At 40.6% G+C, this 20989-nt stretch overlaps 1 protein-coding gene across 3 annotated transcripts in view; it reads right to left on the bottom strand.

The window, feature by feature from the left end:
- Positions 1–20989, bottom strand: part of LOC139740059 (speract receptor-like) — a 527367-nt gene that overhangs the window by 130907 nt on the left and 375471 nt on the right. For all 3 annotated transcript variants that reach the window (XM_071650652.1, XM_071650650.1, XM_071650653.1), the window contains 2 exons: positions 6447–6599; positions 4009–4192 (listed from right to left, as the gene is read on the bottom strand). In XM_071650652.1, the coding sequence (XP_071506753.1) occupies positions 4009–4192; positions 6447–6599 (337 nt within the window). The remainder of the gene's footprint in view (positions 1–4008; positions 4193–6446; positions 6600–20989) is intronic.

Below are 20989 nucleotides of genomic sequence, written 5' to 3'. Positions count from 1 at the left end.
GTAAAAATTTGCTTATTTCAAAAAGACAAGTCAATAAAAATTGATACACACGTGGAAAATCATGTTCCAAATTAAATAACATCAGAGGTCATTGTATAATGGCACTCTCATGGGAGCCATTTCTTAAAATGACCGCCAAAGATGCCATTTTTTTTAAATGTAAAAAATCGTCAATGTGCAGAAGGAGAAGTCCATAGAATTATGCCTATAAATTGATAACTATACTCAAAATAGATTTAGATATAAGGCCAGAGTTGAATTGCGTCCTCAACAGCCATGGCAGCTATGTTTCAAAATGGCTGCCATTGATGCCTTTTTTCTTTTAATGGTACTTCCAGTAAAAGATGCCAACGTTATTTCGTTAACAGGTAGACAATTAAATTAAAGATAAATTTGAATAGTTTTCCATAATAAACTTCCAAGAAAAAAAAATCCTTAACTGTAATGGCAGCCAATTTTCGAAATGGCTGCCGTAGCCGTAGTATTTTCTCTTGAAAATTTGCGAACGCAAGAAGAAGACAAAATTTCGTAAATATACATATCGAGCCTTCATAAGGTGTGTCCGCAATGGCTATGACAGTTATTTGTCAAAATGGCAACCACACAATTCTTTTTTTTTTGTCTTGAAAATTTGCTTATTCCAGAAGGAACATCATATCATTCGCAATGTGGTGTTAAAAGAAATTATTCGCGGAACAACAAAAGTAAAAAAGGCAAAGGCTAATGTAAGTTCATTGACCTTTTTACCATGGACTGTGTCCAACTTCACCAAAATTCGAACTTGACCGGTATCTTTAGGTGATGTACGGTCTGTAGTATGACTTTTGTTGTTATGGCGCAAAGTTGTGGAAAGTTTGTCAGAGCACATAATAATATTATGTGCTGCTTATCAGGAAAGTTAATCGGCATTTTAACTTCTTCCCTTGTCGGAATCCACCAACATTCGAAGATTCATGTAAACATACATGACTGTATGCAGGATTGTTTTTTTTTTCCGGGGGGGGGGGGGTGGAAGAGGATAGGGAGAGAGTCCCCTGCCACACTAGGGAACATTCGCAGTTCTAGTGAAATTCAACAATCTGAAACACACTTTTTGTGGAAAATTTGAAAATTTTTCAATAAAAAAGTAAGAATATAACTAATATCCTGGAACGATGTTAATGGCTATAAAACGTGCAGGAGCTTTCAACTCTTGATCCGCGTGTGCCTCTTCACGGTAATCACTGCGTGGAAGTGTACCAAAAGGGGAGAGTATATCCTCTCTGCCACATATCGGAACGTTTGCATTTTTAGAATTGAAATGCAAATGTGCACTTAAGGTGGCATATTTGGAAAATTTAAAGAAAAATGAATATGCAGTGACGATGTGAATGGCTAGACCGTGCTTTTTCTCAATTCTTGTTAAACGTGTGCATCTTTTAACTAAGTCCATGGAGGTGAAGCAAAGGGGGAGGTTGAGGGGGAGGGAGTGTTATCCCCCTCCGAAACCGGGAACTTTTGCACATTTAGAATGGAAATCCAGCGAGGTAATGTATGCTTAATTGGTATACTTGCAAAATTTCTAATGAAAGAGTAAAGAATATTTAGAGACAATGGCGGTGTATTAAGTTTCCCACAAACATCATATAATTCAACGCATGGGACTATATGAAGAAGAGCTGTTATAAAATATAACTTGTATACTTTTAGAAGACATACATATGTAAAATAGCCTTTTATTTAGCAAAAATATCTATTATTATATCGATTGTATTTGATATGTTTCTATTGGGACCCAATACTTTTACTATACAATAAGCGGCATCAATGTCAACCATGGGCGTTGGGGACGCAATTCATTACACTGATATGTGAATTTATGTTGAACAAAAGTTTTGAATTAAGTACAGAATCTTACTGACTTTTCCGTCTGAAATCAACTAATTTCCACCCCCAAATGAGGGATCTTTCGCGGCCATTTTGAAAAACGGGGCTATGACATTTTAGGGCACAATCTACCATGGCCTATTATCTTCAGTTATTTTGAATGTAATTTTCCATCTGTGTCCAAAATCTGAGTTTTCTTTCTGGAATTTCCAAACTGTTAATAAAAGAATGGCATCTACGGCGGTCATTTTAGAATAATGGCTATCATGGCCGTCGAGAGCAGAATTTACGATTTCCCAATATCTAAATTTGTTTTGATTTAAATTTTCCACTTGTGTCACAATGTGTGCAAAATGTTATCGACTTTTTCTTCTGGAATTAGCAAATTTTGACTCTAAAAGAACTGCATCTATTGCGGCAAGTTTGGAAAATGACTGCCCTGGCCATTGAGGGGGCAATTTACGATGGCCCAATATCTGAATTATTTGGAATATAATTGTAAACTTTTGTACGAAGTTTGGTGCTTTTATCACAAAATGCACACAATTGTTCGGCTATGGCGTTTCACTAATGCTTTGAAGTCATTGAACTCATTGTTATAAGTTGCGAACTGCTTAAAGGCATAATTTACCATTATGCAGATGAAACAAAAGCCGAGCATTAGTGCTTTAAAATAAACACTAAACAAAAAGTAAGTTCCCCCAAAAACAAATCGCTGTAATTTCTGAATCAGGAACATTCGAGGAAATCTAAACACGGGGAAAATAGCTGCACTTCCAAGCTACCTATCATGAGGAATTCAGTGTATATCGTCGGGTCACGCTTCAGTGAGCACGCCTTGAAGGCAAAATGGTCACTTTTTGAAGTTCACAAGCCGTATTTTGTAACTTTGATTCAATGATATTGGAACAAATTTCAATTTTCCAGCGTAAGAAGGCATGCAACGCACAATTCATGTGCTTCCTGTCATACCATATGACTTGTGAGCAAATGCTATTACATACAACGTCAGCTTTGTTGTAGTAATGGTGAAGTAAAACAGGTTGCCTATTTTCCTAGTTCCCGGTCTCATTCAAGTACTTAAGTAGTTTTAAACTTGTTGTCTTATAGACGTTTTAATGATTAGAAATAAGACTGAACCTGTTCCTGTTATATACATTGCATCCGCCAAAAGATGGATATAGCACCCGTCTCAAATGGATGGTGGTTATAATAACAATAATAAGAATAAGGTCTTATTTATCCAGGGTAGCCTCTTCAGTGTTGCCACTGCTCTACCAGAGGGCCCTGCCATTATTATTACCCCAGCGTTGCCAGGTACCCATTTATACACCTGGGTCGAGAGGGACCTGGTGGGTAAAAACATCTTGTCCAAGGACGTAAGCACTCGGTGGGACTCGAACTCGGGTCCTCTGATTGGAAGTCGGGAGTCTTATTCATTATGCCACAGCGCCCCAACAAAATGCGCAAAAATGAGGCAGTAGGAGTACTACGACTACTACAAATACTACAAACGATTGTGATAATGATACTAGTAATCATGATAAGCTAATGAACACGTGCTGCTAGTTGGGGCTCTGTGGAATTCGAAATGGAATCAAGCATTTAATACGATCGCTATTTGCTTAAATTGGTATTCTATGGTTTCTATCTTACCAAAATCTGCAGGTTTGTCTCGACTATTTATGCAAATCGCCAGTGTAGGTGTTAATTATATTCCCCCTCCATCATAGGCAATTATTATGACTTCACTAATAAAATGGAATATCTAGTATTTCATGTAAATTTGTGTTTGATTCGTGATGACAAGTTAGGAACAGACGATAGCTTAAACATCAATTACCCCCGAGGAAAATTACCCCCAGGCTAAATACTGGTTAGTGGTAAGGTTAGAGTAAAGATAAGGGGTAGGGTTAGAGTTTGGGTTAGGGTTAGGGTTAGGATTTTGGGCCAGGGGAAGGATCCGGGGTAATTGCCTAGGGGGTAATTGCCCTAGACCCGTTTTATCAACCCACTAACACAAATGTCCGTAAAGGGGGAGGGGGTGATTTCTTTAAGTGCGTGAAAATGTTTTAGCAACGGGGTTTCTGAATCTTCTGTTCATTTCAAACGATGATGTTTCTTGTAATATATCAGACTCACATCCCTTTCTGCAGTGGCTTGAGTTTGGAAGTGACTGCCTTAATATCTGGTCGTTCCTCTGGCATTTCCCTCCAACACTCTTGCATGGTGGTCAGCATACAGGCTGGACAGTCCTCGATGTCCATTACTTGTGGCCGAAACGGGTTACTTGGTGTCAGTGGATTCTTTATCTTCTCTATTATTTCTACCGAAATAAAAAAAACCCACAAAATGATAACAATACCAACCTCATTTACATTATAGCGGTCAATATGCTACTAAATCAAAGCTTCGCTTGAAAAAAATAGACGGATCCATTGTAAATTGGGTATCTCCTCCAGTGCTGAGCAATTTGGAACATTTCAGTTTACAGAACCATGCTTTTGGTTATTGACCTACGGTTCAAAAATACCTGATCTGCTGCACGCTTGACCACACGTGAATTCCAATGCTACTTTCAAACAATTGCGTTTACCTTGGTTAATGGGCTCCTTTCATATTCTAGGGCTGATGTCCACCAGGGCGCGGACAAGCCTAGGAAGGGTTGCGGAAGCAAATTCTGTCATTTCGGCATGTTGTCCGCGTCAGACGCGGAGAAAGTGTGCGAATCGGCTTGTCCTGGGACATTCTTAGTCTACGGACTGACTGCAGACATTCCTAGGAGTGTCCTAGGAATCACTCCGGAATATGCTAATCGTAGCCGGACAGCGCGGACACAATCATCTAGGATTACACCCGAGTGGCAAAATCATGAACTAGGACAATTAGGATATAAGTTAGATATGCGGACAGTACACTGTATAAGAAAATAGGGCAAGGTTATAAATTGGGAGCCGACTTTCGATTTTTCTCATTTGACTGCTAGCCGTCATGGAGGTCACACCAGCCGAAATTCCCTTTGCTCTATTGCCTCAAATGCCAGCTGTGAGAGATGCTCAGGTAGCGCTCGTCCTGGTCCCTTTTGAATGGGTTAGGATGGTCATTTTCAAACAAGTTAAATAATTTTCCAAGCTTAGAACATAGTGCTTTGACATATGTATGTAGGTTTTGACCTAGTTCCACTTTTGTGGGTTTGGGGTTGGGCGGTCACATTTAAAACGAACAAAACAATGTTCTGTGTATATACGATGTAATGACAACTATTAAAAATCCCTCAAATGAGAGTGATATCTCAAAAGAACGAAACAAAAAACAAAGTTTACTCGGAGCGGAGGGTGCTGCTTCCTCTTTTTCCTAGTTAGTGTTGGCAAAACATCCACTGCCTTCTGCTTTGCTTTCTTCATTTGGGACTGGGAAATGCTGATAGCCTGTTCCTCATCATTGGAAGAGAGATTTGGCTGTTGGGCTATAGCATGGGGACCTCGCCTCCCTTTTTGGTCTTTTTGCGTTTCACTGGTATGATGCTGCATGGATTTATTTTTTTTTCTAACATTCAAAATTCTTTCGCTCGCGGAACGTGTTGATTCATTCATGTCTTGATCACAAAACGTCCGCATCGGATCCGGACGCTTGCATACATAGATCCGCATCGGCACCGCGCTGTCCTAAAACGTTCCGGGTGTCTTCCGCTTTCATTCGCGAAGCTGCTCACATCGCGGGATTCTTTCAGGAGGGTTTGCAGAGGGAGCGGAAGTGTTACGAAGGTGCGGAAACGCTTTCCACGTCTTGTCCGCGCCCTAGTGGACGCCTGGTCTAAGAGGTAAAGTGATACTGTTAACGATTATTCATATCAAATAGCAAATAAGTACACTACCACCTGAAATGATGAACAATGAAGAACATTAAATCGAATTTATTCAATGATGCACAAATGTTACACCAGAAATGTCTACATAGGTTGTATTCCTTGTATACTTTTTTTTTGTTATAGTCGTTTCAATATGTAAATCTAACAGTAATAGTTATAGGACAATACATTCGTTGAAGATTTAATAAGTTCATTGCAATAAATGTAGAGTAACCAAATAGCCGCAAATAGTACTTTGCGAGTAAGTTTAAGCGACAATGAGATAACAGTCCATTAACCATTCCCCCTTCGTTATTTTCAGCTACATACAATTCAGCTCAGATACAAGTTTGTTAAGTTCGAGAATGCAAGAATAATGGAAAATAATAGTGATACCGTGCCGTGTACTACGCTTGAATGTGAAACATTTTGCTCTATTCGTTTTGTTCTCTTTACTTGTGACAAAGTCTTGGCCTTGAGCATGTATAACATACTTGAAATATCATGAATGCTGAATATCACTATCAAAGATTTACACATGTGTCGGTAGCAGTGCAGTGTATTTTGCCGGTGATGATTTCGAAAATGGTTCAATGTTTTTCGCAGGCGAGACAAGAACCGTCACGTCAATACAATGATTCTGACAATACTTTTCAAAAGACTGAGATTACTTTGGCATTGCTTCTAGGCAGAATAACGGAAACAATCAGGCCATGTCTATGAACATACCAACCTTTTGGGCCTAGGACACATTTGCCAAAAGGACCCTGTCGCGTAGCCATCTCATAGAGAATGATACCGAGAGCATAAATATCGCCCTTTTGAGTTCCTTCTGGACATTTATCGTCGTCGTCTTGCAAAAGCTCCGGAGCTTTCCAAAGCAATTCTGAGTTAAATAAAAAAGACAAGAGGAAAATCACCAACAGAGTTAGAGGATACGAAACAGAGTTACAACAGGGGTATTGCCAATTTGAATGATGATGGTATCTTGTGATTCCTTGTTATCTTTTTTTTTTACCATAAGTTCTACACATTCGTTAAAACAATTGTAATTTATATTCCATGGACCATTATATTTTCAGTGGGTTAAAGAGGCCTAATAATCGTCCTGATTCTTTGTTTTGCTTCGCACAAGTTAAAGAAGTGAGAGTGCACTTTGTGATTATTCAGTGAAATACATAACAAACGAAACAAAACAGAAAACAGTCATTCTGTTGTAGATATCTCCAGACACATGCATCTGAGACACACCATTGCATAACTGTAGTCTTTTCGTTTGGTTTAGTAACCTGGGATTCCTTTTGTTTTCCACTTTCCGTCCCCACTAGTATGGACACACAATGGGTAGTACGCATTCATAAGAGAAAAAGAAAGTGAGCGTATGCACACATGCAGGCTAGTGGGAGTTTTGTTTGTGTTTTTTTTTTGGTTAAGTCTCTTTGCATTCATCAACATTCAACTAGATGTATATTTCGTGTATATATTTGTACTGTACTGCCTCTGGGTGTTTTTAATGCATGCACGTACTCCTAAGTATGTTCGTTAATTGCTTTTGTGTTCTTCTATCATGTTTCTCTTAGTCTACCACTATTTTCCCTACCCCATCTCTCTCTTTCTCGGGGGACCCATTGTATACAAACTTATTGGTTTTTCAAAAAGTTAATCCTACTAAACTTAGTAAAGACTTACTTAATTGCATAATAATGTAGTTAAAGTTTCGTCCCCCCAATTATTATGTCATATATTCAACATTATATACCTAAACATTGTATCTATTAGGTTGCATTTACTTACTTCAAAACTGGAAATCTCTACTTGTAACTGTCTCGTTTGAATCTGCGTTATGTGTCATTGTGTGTCAATCATTACCGGTTATCTTCCAAAATCCAATGTGTTTATTTTGTGTCATGTTTATGAGTGAAAGCGGAAATAAATGTCAATGTTTATCATGTTTAAAAGTCCCATTCAATTCGCATAGATTTTGTCTTAATTAGTGTTCATAAATAGTCTTCGATTGTACCACAAATCCACAGAGTCAACGCTTTTTCATTTCACTTTTTGAAGTGCTCATTGTTAATGATATCCAATTTTAATATGCTTTTTAATTATTGAGGCTTTACAAACTGCTATGACCTCTTCAACAAAGCCTTTTATCATCAGTGACTCGTCGGAAACAAAGTTGTTTTGTCTTCTGGTCACACACTGAAGCGTGGCGTATCGCAGTCCGATGAATCCGATTTGTGTTGGTCGACTATGAGGTCAGTGTCAGACGTGTTGGGCGTGATCCGATGAGGCGAGATCACCGATGAAGGCCCCATTCCACTGAACATCGGAGGCTCATCTGATCCCCAAAATGCAATTTCCCACTTTCCGATGAGTTCCGACTAAATGTGACCTAACAGACGGAATTTGGGGACCCTGTTTTTTGTTTTTGTTTTGATAATCCAATAAAGATGGCTGTCACGATGGCTGTGACTGAGAGTGCGAGTGTGGGATGTGTAAGATTCTTTTGTTCAGGCAAGCCATCAGGTGGGAAATGGGGACAGCAGAAGTAAACAGCATAGACATTCAGAATCAGGCAAGCCAGGTGGAGAGAAGTGGTCAGTGAGAAAGGACAGTGTAGACGAAAGAGGGAGGCTCAGGGGAGTCAGGGTAGAATAGCTAACTGAGGAAGGGAGAGTTGGTAGGAAAGAATAGGTATTAAAAAAGGGGAGATAGTTGGGATAGATAGGTTTAAAGAAAAAGGGAGAATTAGTTGGAAAGAAAAGGGACATGTAATAAAAAGGGGAAAGCTAGTTGGAACCAGTTTAAGCACTGTAAAGGGTGGAGTTATATTAGAGGCGACAAGGAAAGTAAATTTGGAGGGAAAAATCAGTTGGATCTGAACATCTGTCAGAGCAGGACATGCTCTTCTAACTCACAGGTGATAGGAGTAGAGAGGTTGCTGATCGGCCTGCAACGCAGCGCTGCATTTCAGGCAGGAGAATCATGGCATAGAAGCCCCACGCATAAGTGCAGGGCACGCGCAAGACATGCTGCAGGCACTGACAACAGCTGAAGTCTCCTCCTCACCATTACTTCAGGGTCTGAACACCAAATCAGACGTAAGTAGTTATGTAGCTGTATAAGTTTGTTTTTGTAATATTCTGAATTTGTCATTATTGTTATATTTTTTGCATATAGAGATTTATGTTATGTTCGCTGGTTCACTATAATATGTGAATTAATTATGCTAGAGTATAGATTATGATGTATGTAAGAGTGGATATGTTGTATAATGGTAAAATAGGATTTTGTTGTAGTTTGGCAGGAAGGCAGGCCAAGTCAGCAGGGGAATGTTATATGTGAAATGTTTAAATTTACAGCGATAGTTGTGGATACAGTGTATTTTGTTTTTCTATGGTTGTATCAGGAAAATATAATCCAGGCTCTGTTGTTCATAGTTAAAGTGAATGAAGTTAGAATTTTGGTAAATGATAAGTTAGAATGTAAATTTGGTTGCTGAAGGATTTAAATGAGAAACGGATATATGTTAAGAGAATACAGTTGTAGTTGGTTTTGTTGCTGTTGTGATATAGTTTATATACGAGATGACCTGTAATGTTCATATTTTAAGTGAGTATATGATTATATATATGGCGGTGGTTTATTTCTCTAGTAGCTCTAGTAGGTATATGTAGGTCTCGGTGATGGTGTAAGAATTAATTATGGTATTATACAGGAGCATTATTGGTTAGGTGTAGGGAAATATTGAACTGCGGTTCATGATTGCTACTACCCTGTGAATAAGTAATGTCATATGAGAGGTGGTTATAATATTCCCATATAGATCGACACCGACGAGCTGGGCTCGACGGTATTACCATTATCTCGACGGCATCACCATTATCTCGACGGCATCGCTACTCCACTCGACGGCATCACCATTATCTCAACGGCATCTCGGTTAGCGTTAGGGCAATTCCCGCTAGCTGGACAGAATTCCCGTGAACTCGGTAGCCCTCCGGTGCACATGGGGGCATTCCTGTCGACACGACAACAGTCCCGCCAGCCGGACGACATCCTCGTTAACTCGGCGACATCCCGATTATCTTGGCAACCTCTGCATTACCTTACGGACTATTTCATCACCCGCTTCACCCCCATCCTCGTCGGACAGTATAAATTGAAATCACACGTGCGCATAGGATAGAGTATTGAACCACAGGTATATTTGATTAAACCCGGGTCTAGGATTTGTTTAGAGTGTCTAGGAATTATGAGTATAATTATCTCATTGATTTGCTCCTGAACGTTTCTATAATTTTTTGTGTAAATAGGAATGAAATTGTATTAGGGTTTTTTGTAGGAAAGTATTGTAAATATATATATTTTTTGTTACTGGATTTTCGTTGGAAAAATAAATAGCATAAGAGCTGCATTTTTTTGTTCAGTAAACTCACGACGTGTTTATAGGGAATTATTTACAGTGTATCTCATAGCAGAACCTGACTATCGTCAGTCGTAGATAATACAGATCTTAGAGCTGACAATGGCCTGTTTTTCTGGATAATCCAATAAAGATCTAACGTTGATTGGGGTAATTGGATGGAAGGTTGGTAGCCCTGATATCTGTCATCTGTTCATCTGATTGCGATTGGAGGGTAATTCGAGGGTGACCTGACACTGATCCAACACTTCCCTCAATCGCAGGACACCAGTCCGACTGATCAGTAATCAGAGTAATTGGATGGTGATCAGACTCAGACCAGATACTGGGATGATTTGCGCTAAAATTGGAAATCGTACATGGAAGCGGGTCAAACGGACTCTCCAAAACAGTACACCTCCTGACGAGCCATGCATCAACTCCCTGCCCTGTGTTGTGTGATTGCTTGCTCAAGCAAAACAAGCTCTGCAGTTGTCAGCGATCTAAATCCTGCTTGGCCATAAGGCAATGTAAAGAAAATATGACTTTGGTGCCAAAATACTAGAAGTGAAATGCCAATTCCGTGTATCTCTGAAGTCTTTAGATCGTTAGTCTTTAGAAAGAAGCTTAGCACCACAATTCAAAACTACAATACTTGTATCATAAGCAGATACTTTTGTCTTATCTTTCTTTTTATTATAGTTTGTAACTCAACTGTACTTCCCAATAATATCAAGGGAGCCCTGGGTCTCAACAGCAGCAGCATGAGGGTAATTGGGAACTGAGTATCCCCCGTTGCTGAATACTCAGAAGCCATAGGCGTAGAAGTGCATAAGTACGATAGTCAACTGGCACTTGAGGTGGTTGCACAGGAAATTCTGCTGGCACTTAAAGAGATCCAAATGGACACGTGGACTGAGTAAATGCAGCAATAATTAGTAGAACACATAAGTAAAATACGTTTGAGGAAAATCGATCGATCAGTTGAAAGTTATGAATCTTTACAGTTTTGGTGCTGCTATCGCTGGATGAGAAGTCTACAATAGTTTGTTATGTCACTATGGAAAAAGAAAATATTCAAAAAATCAACATATTTTCACTTGTCTGGCATTTAAAAAGAGCACATCGTTTACCTTATTTAGAAAAGGGGGAGGAGGAATAAATTTTCGTTGAGCATAAGTCAATAAAAATTCGAAGGAATGGGTATTTATCATGAAAAATAGATTTTGTGGAATTCGTTGCATCGTTTTTTATACGTGACGTCACAAAATGTCGTAGTCTTCTTATCCAGCAGTAGCGGCACCGAAACTTTAAAAATTCATAACTTGTGAACCTATTGTCGGATTTTCCTTAAACTTTCATTGATGTGTTCTACTAACATTGCTGCATTCACTAAATTGACATCCATATCTAAATAAGTTTCAATCCACTTTAAAACGCTGAAGTTAAAGGGACTGGGTCGTCGACTCCTAGAGGAGGTCTTTGCATTGAGTCCTTTCCCAGTTTTATTCTTCTTTTGACCAATCTTCGCAATCAGAATCTTGATGAAGCCTTGTAGCTAACAATTATTGCCCAATAAAAGTCTCCCAAGAGCTATAGTGTTGGCTGACACTGTGATCCATGCGCGTAATTCCGGGGGGGGGGTGGGGGATGGGGGATACATCATCCAGCTCTTGGAGGAGGGGGATGGCATGTACAATTATCTCCCATGAAATTTGAGGAAAAAATTAAAGAAGAAAAAAGTATGATTGTAATAAATTTGGCATATTTATGACGTTCATACGCTAAACATAGCTTAACAGTATGCTATCTTTCAGGATTTTTTATACTTTTTTTTCAAGTGCTCGCTCGCAAAGATAATATATCGACTTAAAGCGTGGAATTGATAATTTCCTAAATTCCGTCAAAAACGTATACGAGATATTTGCATGTGAATTCTGCATATGCAATTCTGTCGATTCTGGAGGGCAAAGACATGAAGAAGAGCAAACATGTCACTTTGTTCCCCAATGATTTCCGAAATAAGGCAAATTTTCCTGCCTTTTTTGGATAAAAAACTGTCCAAATATCTTACCCATAATCTGCACCAGATCGTTGGATTTCTATTCTGAAAAAGCATAATCTCGTGCGAGAGGGGATACCCTTTCCAATACCTCCCCCGTTAGGTCCCCTTCTATACACTGAGCACACTTGGGAGACTAACAAATTTCAGAATATTTCATCAGAACGTGCGCAACAGATATGTCACTTCAATCAAAATAAAATCAAAAGTCATCTCGGTTCCTATCCATAGATTTAGACTTGGTATTCTTTGCGGGTTGACAAATATTCCTCAAAAGTGTGCATTAGATCGTTTTATTTCATTTATTAAAATGCAAAAGCTCCGTGGTGTAGGAGGGGCTACCCTTTCCCACACCCTCCCCGTCCCCGTCAACTTCAATACTCTTATAGTAGGCCTACACAGTGATGTCACACACTCGGAACAAGAGCCGAGATACTGCCATTTGATCATCACATGTCTGTGAATAGGGGGCCTTTTTATTCTTCTTACTTTTTGAAAGAAAAAAAAAATCAAAAATTTTACAAGTGTGTGCCAGATTGATGAATTTCAGGCCTGAAAATACAAAATTTCCCTCGTGTGGACAGGCGATACCCTCCCCCACACCCTTCCCCCGTTCGGTCGCTCCGCTCCTTCCCACATTTCTTCCCGCTCACAGTTTTGCCCCCTGCGCCCATCGTAAAAACGGATCGACGCCCCTGTCTGTACACTTTTGAGATGAACAAGTTTCCTAATATTTCATCTTTAGTGTGCACCAGATCTTTCACTTAGAAAATGCCAAAGTTCCCTCATATGGGACGATGATATCCCCTTCCAATTAACCCTTCCGAAGCTGGGTTCCCTATAGATTTAGTACACTTTTGATCGACAATGTCCACAATTTGCCGTCAAAATGTGTATATATGTTGTCATTTCCGTTTTCAATGATGCCAAAGTTTTGAGGAGTTGGGGAATACCCACATTACGGACTATCAAATCCTTGAGGATTGACGACTTTCCAAACGTAACACCAAAAATGTATGCCAGATCTTTGAATAACAAGAAAAAAAATCCCTCGTGTGGGAGGGAGTAATACCCCTCTCACAACCTCCTCCTCACATTGCCCTAAATACTAGTCTTTATTTTCCTTATTTTTTAATAGAAAAAAAATTTCACATTTCGTCAAAAGTGTGTATCATATGTGACCGTGCACCTCAAAACGAACATAAAGTCGCACACACTGATTTTGCGTGAGGACTGAAAATAAGTGAAATGGGTCAACCTAGCCGAACTTGACTTCTTCATATCTTCTGAAAGACCGGGTCTTCTTCTACATTATGCTAAAATTTGGTATCATAAAACGGGCAGGAAAGTGTGTTTTTTTAGCAGTTTATAATCGAACATTTTTGATAGAATAGTGTGATTAGGTGTGCCGGTCTTTAGAATCGCTTTTTCATTTCTGAAAAACCTTGTCCACACTCTTCACTTTCAACTCTAATAATTTTTGAAAGGATAGTGCTACTGCTTTGAAAGTTGGCATTAATTATGGACAGAATGTGTTAATGAGGCATGCTTGATTTCAGTTTAATCTGATAATCCCTTCATTGTTGTTACTCTGGTGGTTTACTTCCTGTTTTTGTCCCATTCAACGCACAGCCAGCACGGTTTGGTAAAGATTAAGCGCTTGAATAGACACTGTACTTCAGAGCCTCTTTTCTCAGTTCACACTTTTCCTGAGTTTGTGCTTTCTTTCCAATATTTGGATAGGTTAGGAGAGTCCATTTGATTTGAGTTATACATCATTTTAAAGCTTAAAGTCTGCTCTTTCAGAATATGGTCTTAACTAAAAATTCGTGTCTGGCGACTTTTTGTTTGTTTTGAAGTGCAGGGTCACATATCGTTGCATTTCTAGCCGGAAAATGCAAAATCTCCCTCGTGAGGAAAGGGGCTGTCTCCCCTTCCACACTCTCCCCCTGGAAGCACACATAAGTTTCTTTTGTACTCTCTTGTTGAAAGAAACAAAAATCGAATATTTCACCAAAAATGTGCATCATATGTAATAAATCTACCTCGTGTGTAAGAGGGTTATCCTCCTCCCACTTTCTCTCCCAAACCCCGCACGCACATTTCCCTGAATATAATCTTTTAAATTTTGCACATTGCACTAAAGGAGTACACGAAATCTCTGATTTTCAAGTACGAAAATGCAAAAATCTCCCTTGTGTGGAAGGGGTGTCCTTTCCAGCACTTCCCCCACATGTTTCCTTCAATGTACTGCTCATATTTCTCCCATTTTTGACAGATAAACAAATCGAATATCTCACCAAAAGTGTGCACTCTTTCAATGAATTTCAGGTCTGAAAATGCAAAATCTCCCTCGTGTTGGAGAGGGCCTATCCCCCTTCCACATCATCTTCTCCCAGTACATTTAACAAAATACACGTAATCGTTACTTGTTTCTATTACAAACAAAAAATTAATTATTTCACTAAATGGGTGCACCATGTCTCTAGATTTTAGGTCTGAGAATTCAAATTCTCAGTATTGTTGGAGGAAGTATCCCCCACTCTACACTCAGTCCCCCTGTGTGGGAGGGGCTATATCCCTCCTCGCCGTGAACATTTCCCTGAGTATACATTTTTCGTGCTTTTTCATTAAAAAAGAAAAATCAAACATACCACTCAATGGGTGCACCAGACCCCTGATTCTTCAGTCTGAAAATGCAAAAATCTCCCTCGTGTTGGAAGAGGTGTTCCATCCCCTCCCCCGCACACCTTCCTAAGTATCTATTTTTCTTGCGTTTTGATAGAAAAAACACCAAACATGTCACCAAGTGTACTAGATCTTTGAATTTAAGGTGTGAAAATGCAAAATCTCCCTCGTGTGGGAGGGAATATTCCCCCACATTCCCTCCCCGCACATTTCTCTATATACTAGTTTGTAATTTTCTTACTCTTTTGAGCTCCATCAAAACAGTCTTTGGCCCTGCAAAATCAGGCTCCTGTCCATTTCTGTTAGCAGACGGAACCACCTTGATCAGGGACAGGACTGGCATAAATGAGAGATGGAAAGAGCATTTCAGTCAACTCTTGAATCACTCATCTGCAGTTGAGCAAGCTACGCTTTACCAGGTCCCACTGCAAACAATGAAAGAGGATCTTGATGTCCCCGCATCCATAGCCGAAGTAAAGAAAGCCATCAAGCAGATGAATCCAGGAAAGGCATCTGGCCAGGACGGTATTCCTGCAGAGGTGTACAAGGCACTCAGCGACCAGGCCTTTGAGGAATTCCACAATGTTCTCACCAGTTTCTGGGATGAAGAAAAAATGCCAGCTGACTTCCGTGACGCCACGATAGTTGCCTTATACAAAAACAAAGGCTCCAGAGCAGACTGCGGGAACTATGGAGGCACATCCCCCTGTCGATTGCTGGAAAAATTCTTGAACGTGTCATTCTGAATCGGCTGACCTCCACAGTCGCAGAGAGAAACCTCCCTGACACACAATGTGGTTTTCGATGCAGTCGTAATATAGTCGACATGGTCTTTGTTATGAGACAGGGTCAGGAAAAATGCATTGAACAGAATATGAACCTCTGTGATGTCTTCATAGATCTAACAAAGGCATTTGATAGTGTCAACAGGGAAGCACTCTGGACAATTCTTAGGAAACTTGGCTGCCCAGCAAAGTTCACCACACTTATTAGACTGTTCCACGAAAATATGAATGGTGAAGTTCTGTCAAATGGCGAACCATCCGAAAAATTTGACATCTACAATGGTGTAAAACAAGGTTGTGTGCTTGCCCCTGTGTTGTTCAACCTCTTCTTTGCACAAGTCCTAGTCCACGCTGTCAGTGACCTTGAGCTTAGCATCTACATTAGGTACAGATTAGATGGATCGCTGTTTGATGTGAGACGCCTTGCAGCGAAGACAAAGGTGCTAGAGAGGTTCATTCTCGAAGCTCTGTTTGCGGATTATTGTGCTCTAATGGCACACAAAGAGAACCACCTACAGGTGATCGTCAACAAGTTCTCTGTAACGTTAAAGTTGTTTGGCCTGACTATCAGGCTTGGAAGGACAGAAGTCCTCCAGCCAGCACCAAACAGTGCATCCTGCCAGCCAAGCATCACAATTAACGGCACTAAGCTTGAGAATGTCATAAACTTCAAATACCTGGGCGGTACGCTCTCCAGCAATGGTACTCTGGACAATGAAATAGCAGCAAGAATACAAATGGCCGGTTCGGCACTTGGAAGACTACGCATGAAAGCCCTACAACACAAGAACATTTGCCTTTCAACCACACTCAAGGTGTACAATGCAGTAGTCCTCTCATCTCTGCACTTTGGCTGCGAAACGTGGACCCTGTACCGCAGGCATACCAAAAAGTTGAAACAGTTCCACATGCCTTCTCTGCGGACCATCATGCATATTCGATGGCAAGATTGCATCACAAACCAAGAGGTCTTGGACAGGGCCAGGACATCAATCATTGAAGCCAAAATCCTCCAAGCTCAGGTTCGTTGGTCTGGCCATGTCATCCGCATGAAAGAATCAAGGATCCCTTCTATAGCGAGCTGTCACACGGCAATCGCAAGCAAGGCCGTCCCAAGAAACGTTATAAATAAAAGACAATCTCAAGGCCAACCTCAAATAGGCGCATTTACAATCCCGTGAACTCGACTGCTGCTGCAGACAGATATCACTGGCGAGCCCTGACAAAGAAGGCTGTAACTGCCTGTGAAGATGATCGCCTCCATCGCCTTGCAGCTGCTTGGGAGAGACGGCACCAAGCTGCATCTACCTGTGTTCCACCGTCTGGCATTCCATGTCCTACCTGGAATCGCATGTGTGTCTCCAGTTTCTGCATTCCCAGTCACATGCGGACACATCAACGAGGGCGCAACACCTAGTCTTCCTCGGACTTCGAGAGACAACCAAAAGAAGAAGACTCTTTTGATAGAAAAAAAATCGAATATCTCACCAAAAGTTTGCACCATATTTCTGAGTTTTAGGCCTGAGAAAGCGAAATCTCCCTCGTGTGGGAGGGGCCTATCCCCTTTCCACACCCTATTCCAGCACATTTCCCTAAATATGGACGTTTCTTTGTCAACAAATATCTAATATTTCACCAAATGCACTACATCTCTGAATGGCAGGTCTGAAATTGCAAAATCTTTTGGGAGAAGGTAACCTATTTATTTTCATACCCTTCCCCCTCTCGGTCGCTCCGTTCCCTCGCACATATTTTCATAGTTTTTGCCCCCATCTTAAAAAGGGATGGATGCCCCTGGGGATTTAATCGACTTGAATCAAGAAAATAGAGAAATCCGATAGATATAAGTATCTCCTACATTATTACATAAACAGAATTAGACATCTATATTACAATTTTATTTACTGCCATTTCCCTCCCATCTTATGTCTTATGCAAAATAAAAGGTGCGTGCGTGTGTGTGTGTGTGTGTGGGGGGGGGGGACAAACATTCACTCACTCACTCACTATATCTTCTGCAAAAATGTGGGGGACCCCACCGTTGCGCCGGCTATATGTGATGACTATCGCCGATCATCCCCCACTTTTCGCTGCGGATTTACGCTGGTGCTGGGATCACTCTCCACACTCATCGTATAAAGCTAGTGACATCTGAAGGCCAACGGTCTATAAATTCAGGGTGATCAGCCAACACTGGCGCTTGGTAAACTTTTTTTTTTGGACAATAACCGTTAAACCCTATTCCACAGAGACTTTTTCTGATCGGTCACTCATCGTAAGCAAATTTTGTTGCTTCCGGCCACACACTGCAGTGTACTGGATCGCAGTCCGAAGAATCCGACTTGGTTGGTCGACTATCAGGTGAGTGTCAGACATGTCGGTCGGTGATCCGATGAGCCAAGATCGTCCGATGACTCGAAGATTCATCGGACTGCGATTCGATGGGTGGCCGGAAGCGATAACTTTTGCATCCGATGAGTGACCGATGAGAGAAATCTCTGTGGAATGGGGATACTAGCTACATACTCGTTGTTAAGATTGGGACGATCCAGTCCCGTTCGGCGTTTTGATATGGCTTGTGACCTTAAACAATGACTGCAAGTTCAAATGAGATTTCAAACTGTTTCAATTTTTCGAAAGATAAACTGTCTAGATCTAGTATGAAACATTTGTCTTCCACCATATATATGTAATTATGAAGAAATAATAGCAGTTTCAGAGAGCGCTTCCTCGCCAAAATCGGAAAACTGTTCTCGATTTTATATATGATAATGATATGCAGAGACGTCATAAGTAGGAAACAGCACCGCTGGCCCGCATCGACTGAACTAAGTAAATGTGTATACACTAGCCATGCAAATCGTACATGAAAGATGTTACTGAGAGGATTATTTTTTTTTTTGCAAATTAAAGCAGTTTTAGAATGATATGTTCCGATTTCTACATTACGTTTAGGAAATTATTGTCTTCGAAAGGGACCACAATAGCAGTTTCATAAAATCATTTGATATTAAACAAGGAACAAAGAAGAAAATTTCAGACGTGTTCTGGCCTCCTTTTTTTTCCAAATTGACAGTGCAACCCGACAAGCGCGGCCGACTTTGTGTTATGCAAAATGCCAAGCTGCTCGGAACACTTCAAAGATGAATGTATTGATTAATCTGTGGCCATGAAGATTAGATGGGCTTCTCTTGACGATTTAAGTAAAACCTTTTTTTTTTTTTCAGTTACTAGTACAACAATCAACGAATTAAAGCACCAACAATCGCACGTTCTTTTCTTCGCCGAGCGCGGTTCTACTTTTGGTGTTCTAGTGCTGCGGTACGCCCTGGTAACAGCTTCATGCTCAACTGCAGGTAAGCCTGATGAGGCTGACTCTTCAACAACAACGTAGGTTCCAGTTGCAGAGGAGCATATATCTCAAAGGAGAAAAAGAAGCAAGGGTATGTAGGCTTATACACCGATGGCAGCTGTCTCTTCTCTTTGGGTTTCTAATCTAACGTTGGAATTGTAGAAAGATGGCCAGCCCAGGATAGTAAAGACAAATCCTTTCGTATTACTTGAGCACTACGATTCTATAGTGTGATCCACTACTAGTATCACGGCAGTCAGTAAATTTTCAGCTAAATTGCCCTGAAAAGAGCATTTCAGTCTTACTGAATCTGCTCTAGTGGAAGATCTTGGCCTGATTTATTCGTGAATGATGTTTGGCTTGCCGACTTTATGAATTTATCCGAAAAAAGTGTCTCTTTCACAAGTCTCTCAGCTGCCTTCCAAAAACAGCACACTTCAAGTCAGGTGTTGCTGTGAACATGGGTGTGAACGTAGTGTTGGTGCTATCAGCTGTGCGTAATCGTCCCCACACCGCGGCGCACAGCTGATAGCAGCTAGCAGCTGATATGAACGTTTGTTGCGACACGGATTGTCGCCCCTACACGGATTGTCGCCTCCTGCTCGGGGCGACAATCCGTGACGGGCGCCGGCGGCACGGATTGTCGCCCCCGTCACGGATTGTCGCCTGGCGACAATCCGTGACGCTTGTGCAGTTCCCAGTTTTTGACCTCGAAGGCGACAATCCGTGTTGGCAAAAAATTTGTTGCGACACGGATTGTCGCCCCGGGCTCGGGGTGGTTCCTCCGGTGTTAAGTTTGGTGGGATGGGTATGACTGGTAAGTTATGCGTATGTGTGTGTGTGTGTGTGTGTGTGTGTGTGTGTGTGTATTGTGAGCTGCATGATATGTGATGTGTATGATTTGTTGTGTGTGTGTGTGTGTGTATGTGCGTGTGTTTCGAGTATAATAATACAATATGTAGAAACTGTGCATGTGTGGTGGTTGTATAGTGGTAGCGGTTTGTTTGTCTGTGTGTATACGTGTGCCTGTATGCTTACGTGTGTATGTGGAATATAGTGGCGCTACTGTGGCAATACAAACGCCTTCAGAGTGTGTGAGTACCGAGGGAGGTACCCTCCCCAAATGTTATTTGTCTTTGTTCATTTTTCACTGCAGTCATTTTCTTCCATCAGTCTTATAAACTAGAACGTCCATACCACTATTCTTTGTCCCAGAATAGGTTTGGCATGCTTTATGCATGAGCAAATAATTTCCACACGCCGTAAAAAATCTGTCAATCGTTAGTTGATTTTAGCACAAACGAACTGCCATTGCACACCGCTAATACATACGTAATACAAACACACACCAACAAACACTCAAACAAATCCTCATAATGCAAATAAACCAACTCAACACTTTTTTCCTTGATATTTATTGATTTCATTCAAATCATTCATAAATCGACCCATTCTGGGTGTAACATGAACAAAAAAGTTATAAATGGCTATCGACACACAAACAAATCCATTTGTCAATTTATACTACAAATAATCTCACTTCAACATAGATAACTCGATTATAGACCAACCCTACTAATAATTTCTTCACGAGAAAGTTTTGACATGTAGGGCCCTACCAAACCTATATTCCTTGAATATATTGGTTTGGATCATGTAACACCTTCTTACTTACAAGGGCATATACATAAAAAAACACAAATACATTACACAAATCTAGAATGAAATCAGTCATAAAAAAACCCGACCACCCCCTCCCCTCCCCAACCGAAACAAATCTATAATAGGGCCTACATCTCACCTAAATATTAAATCCTACCAACATCTGTCATACCATTTATAACTATCCTTCTTCAAATCCAATCCCCAACCCACCAACCCCTGATTAAACAAAACCTAAATCATCCCACACCCACATTCACCAACCCAAATACATAATACATAATAATGGGCCTTCGGACGAATGAGCCTTCGGACGAAT

This window comes from Diadema antillarum, unplaced genomic scaffold (assembly GCF_040938485.1).
Source record: "Diadema antillarum isolate AM-2024a unplaced genomic scaffold, OU_Dant_1.0 seq00000830_RagTag, whole genome shotgun sequence".
NCBI lineage: Eukaryota > Metazoa > Echinodermata > Echinoidea > Diadematoida > Diadematidae > Diadema > Diadema antillarum.
The sequence above is the reverse complement of the archived record's forward strand: the minus strand, read 5'-3'. Positions and strand labels throughout refer to the sequence as shown.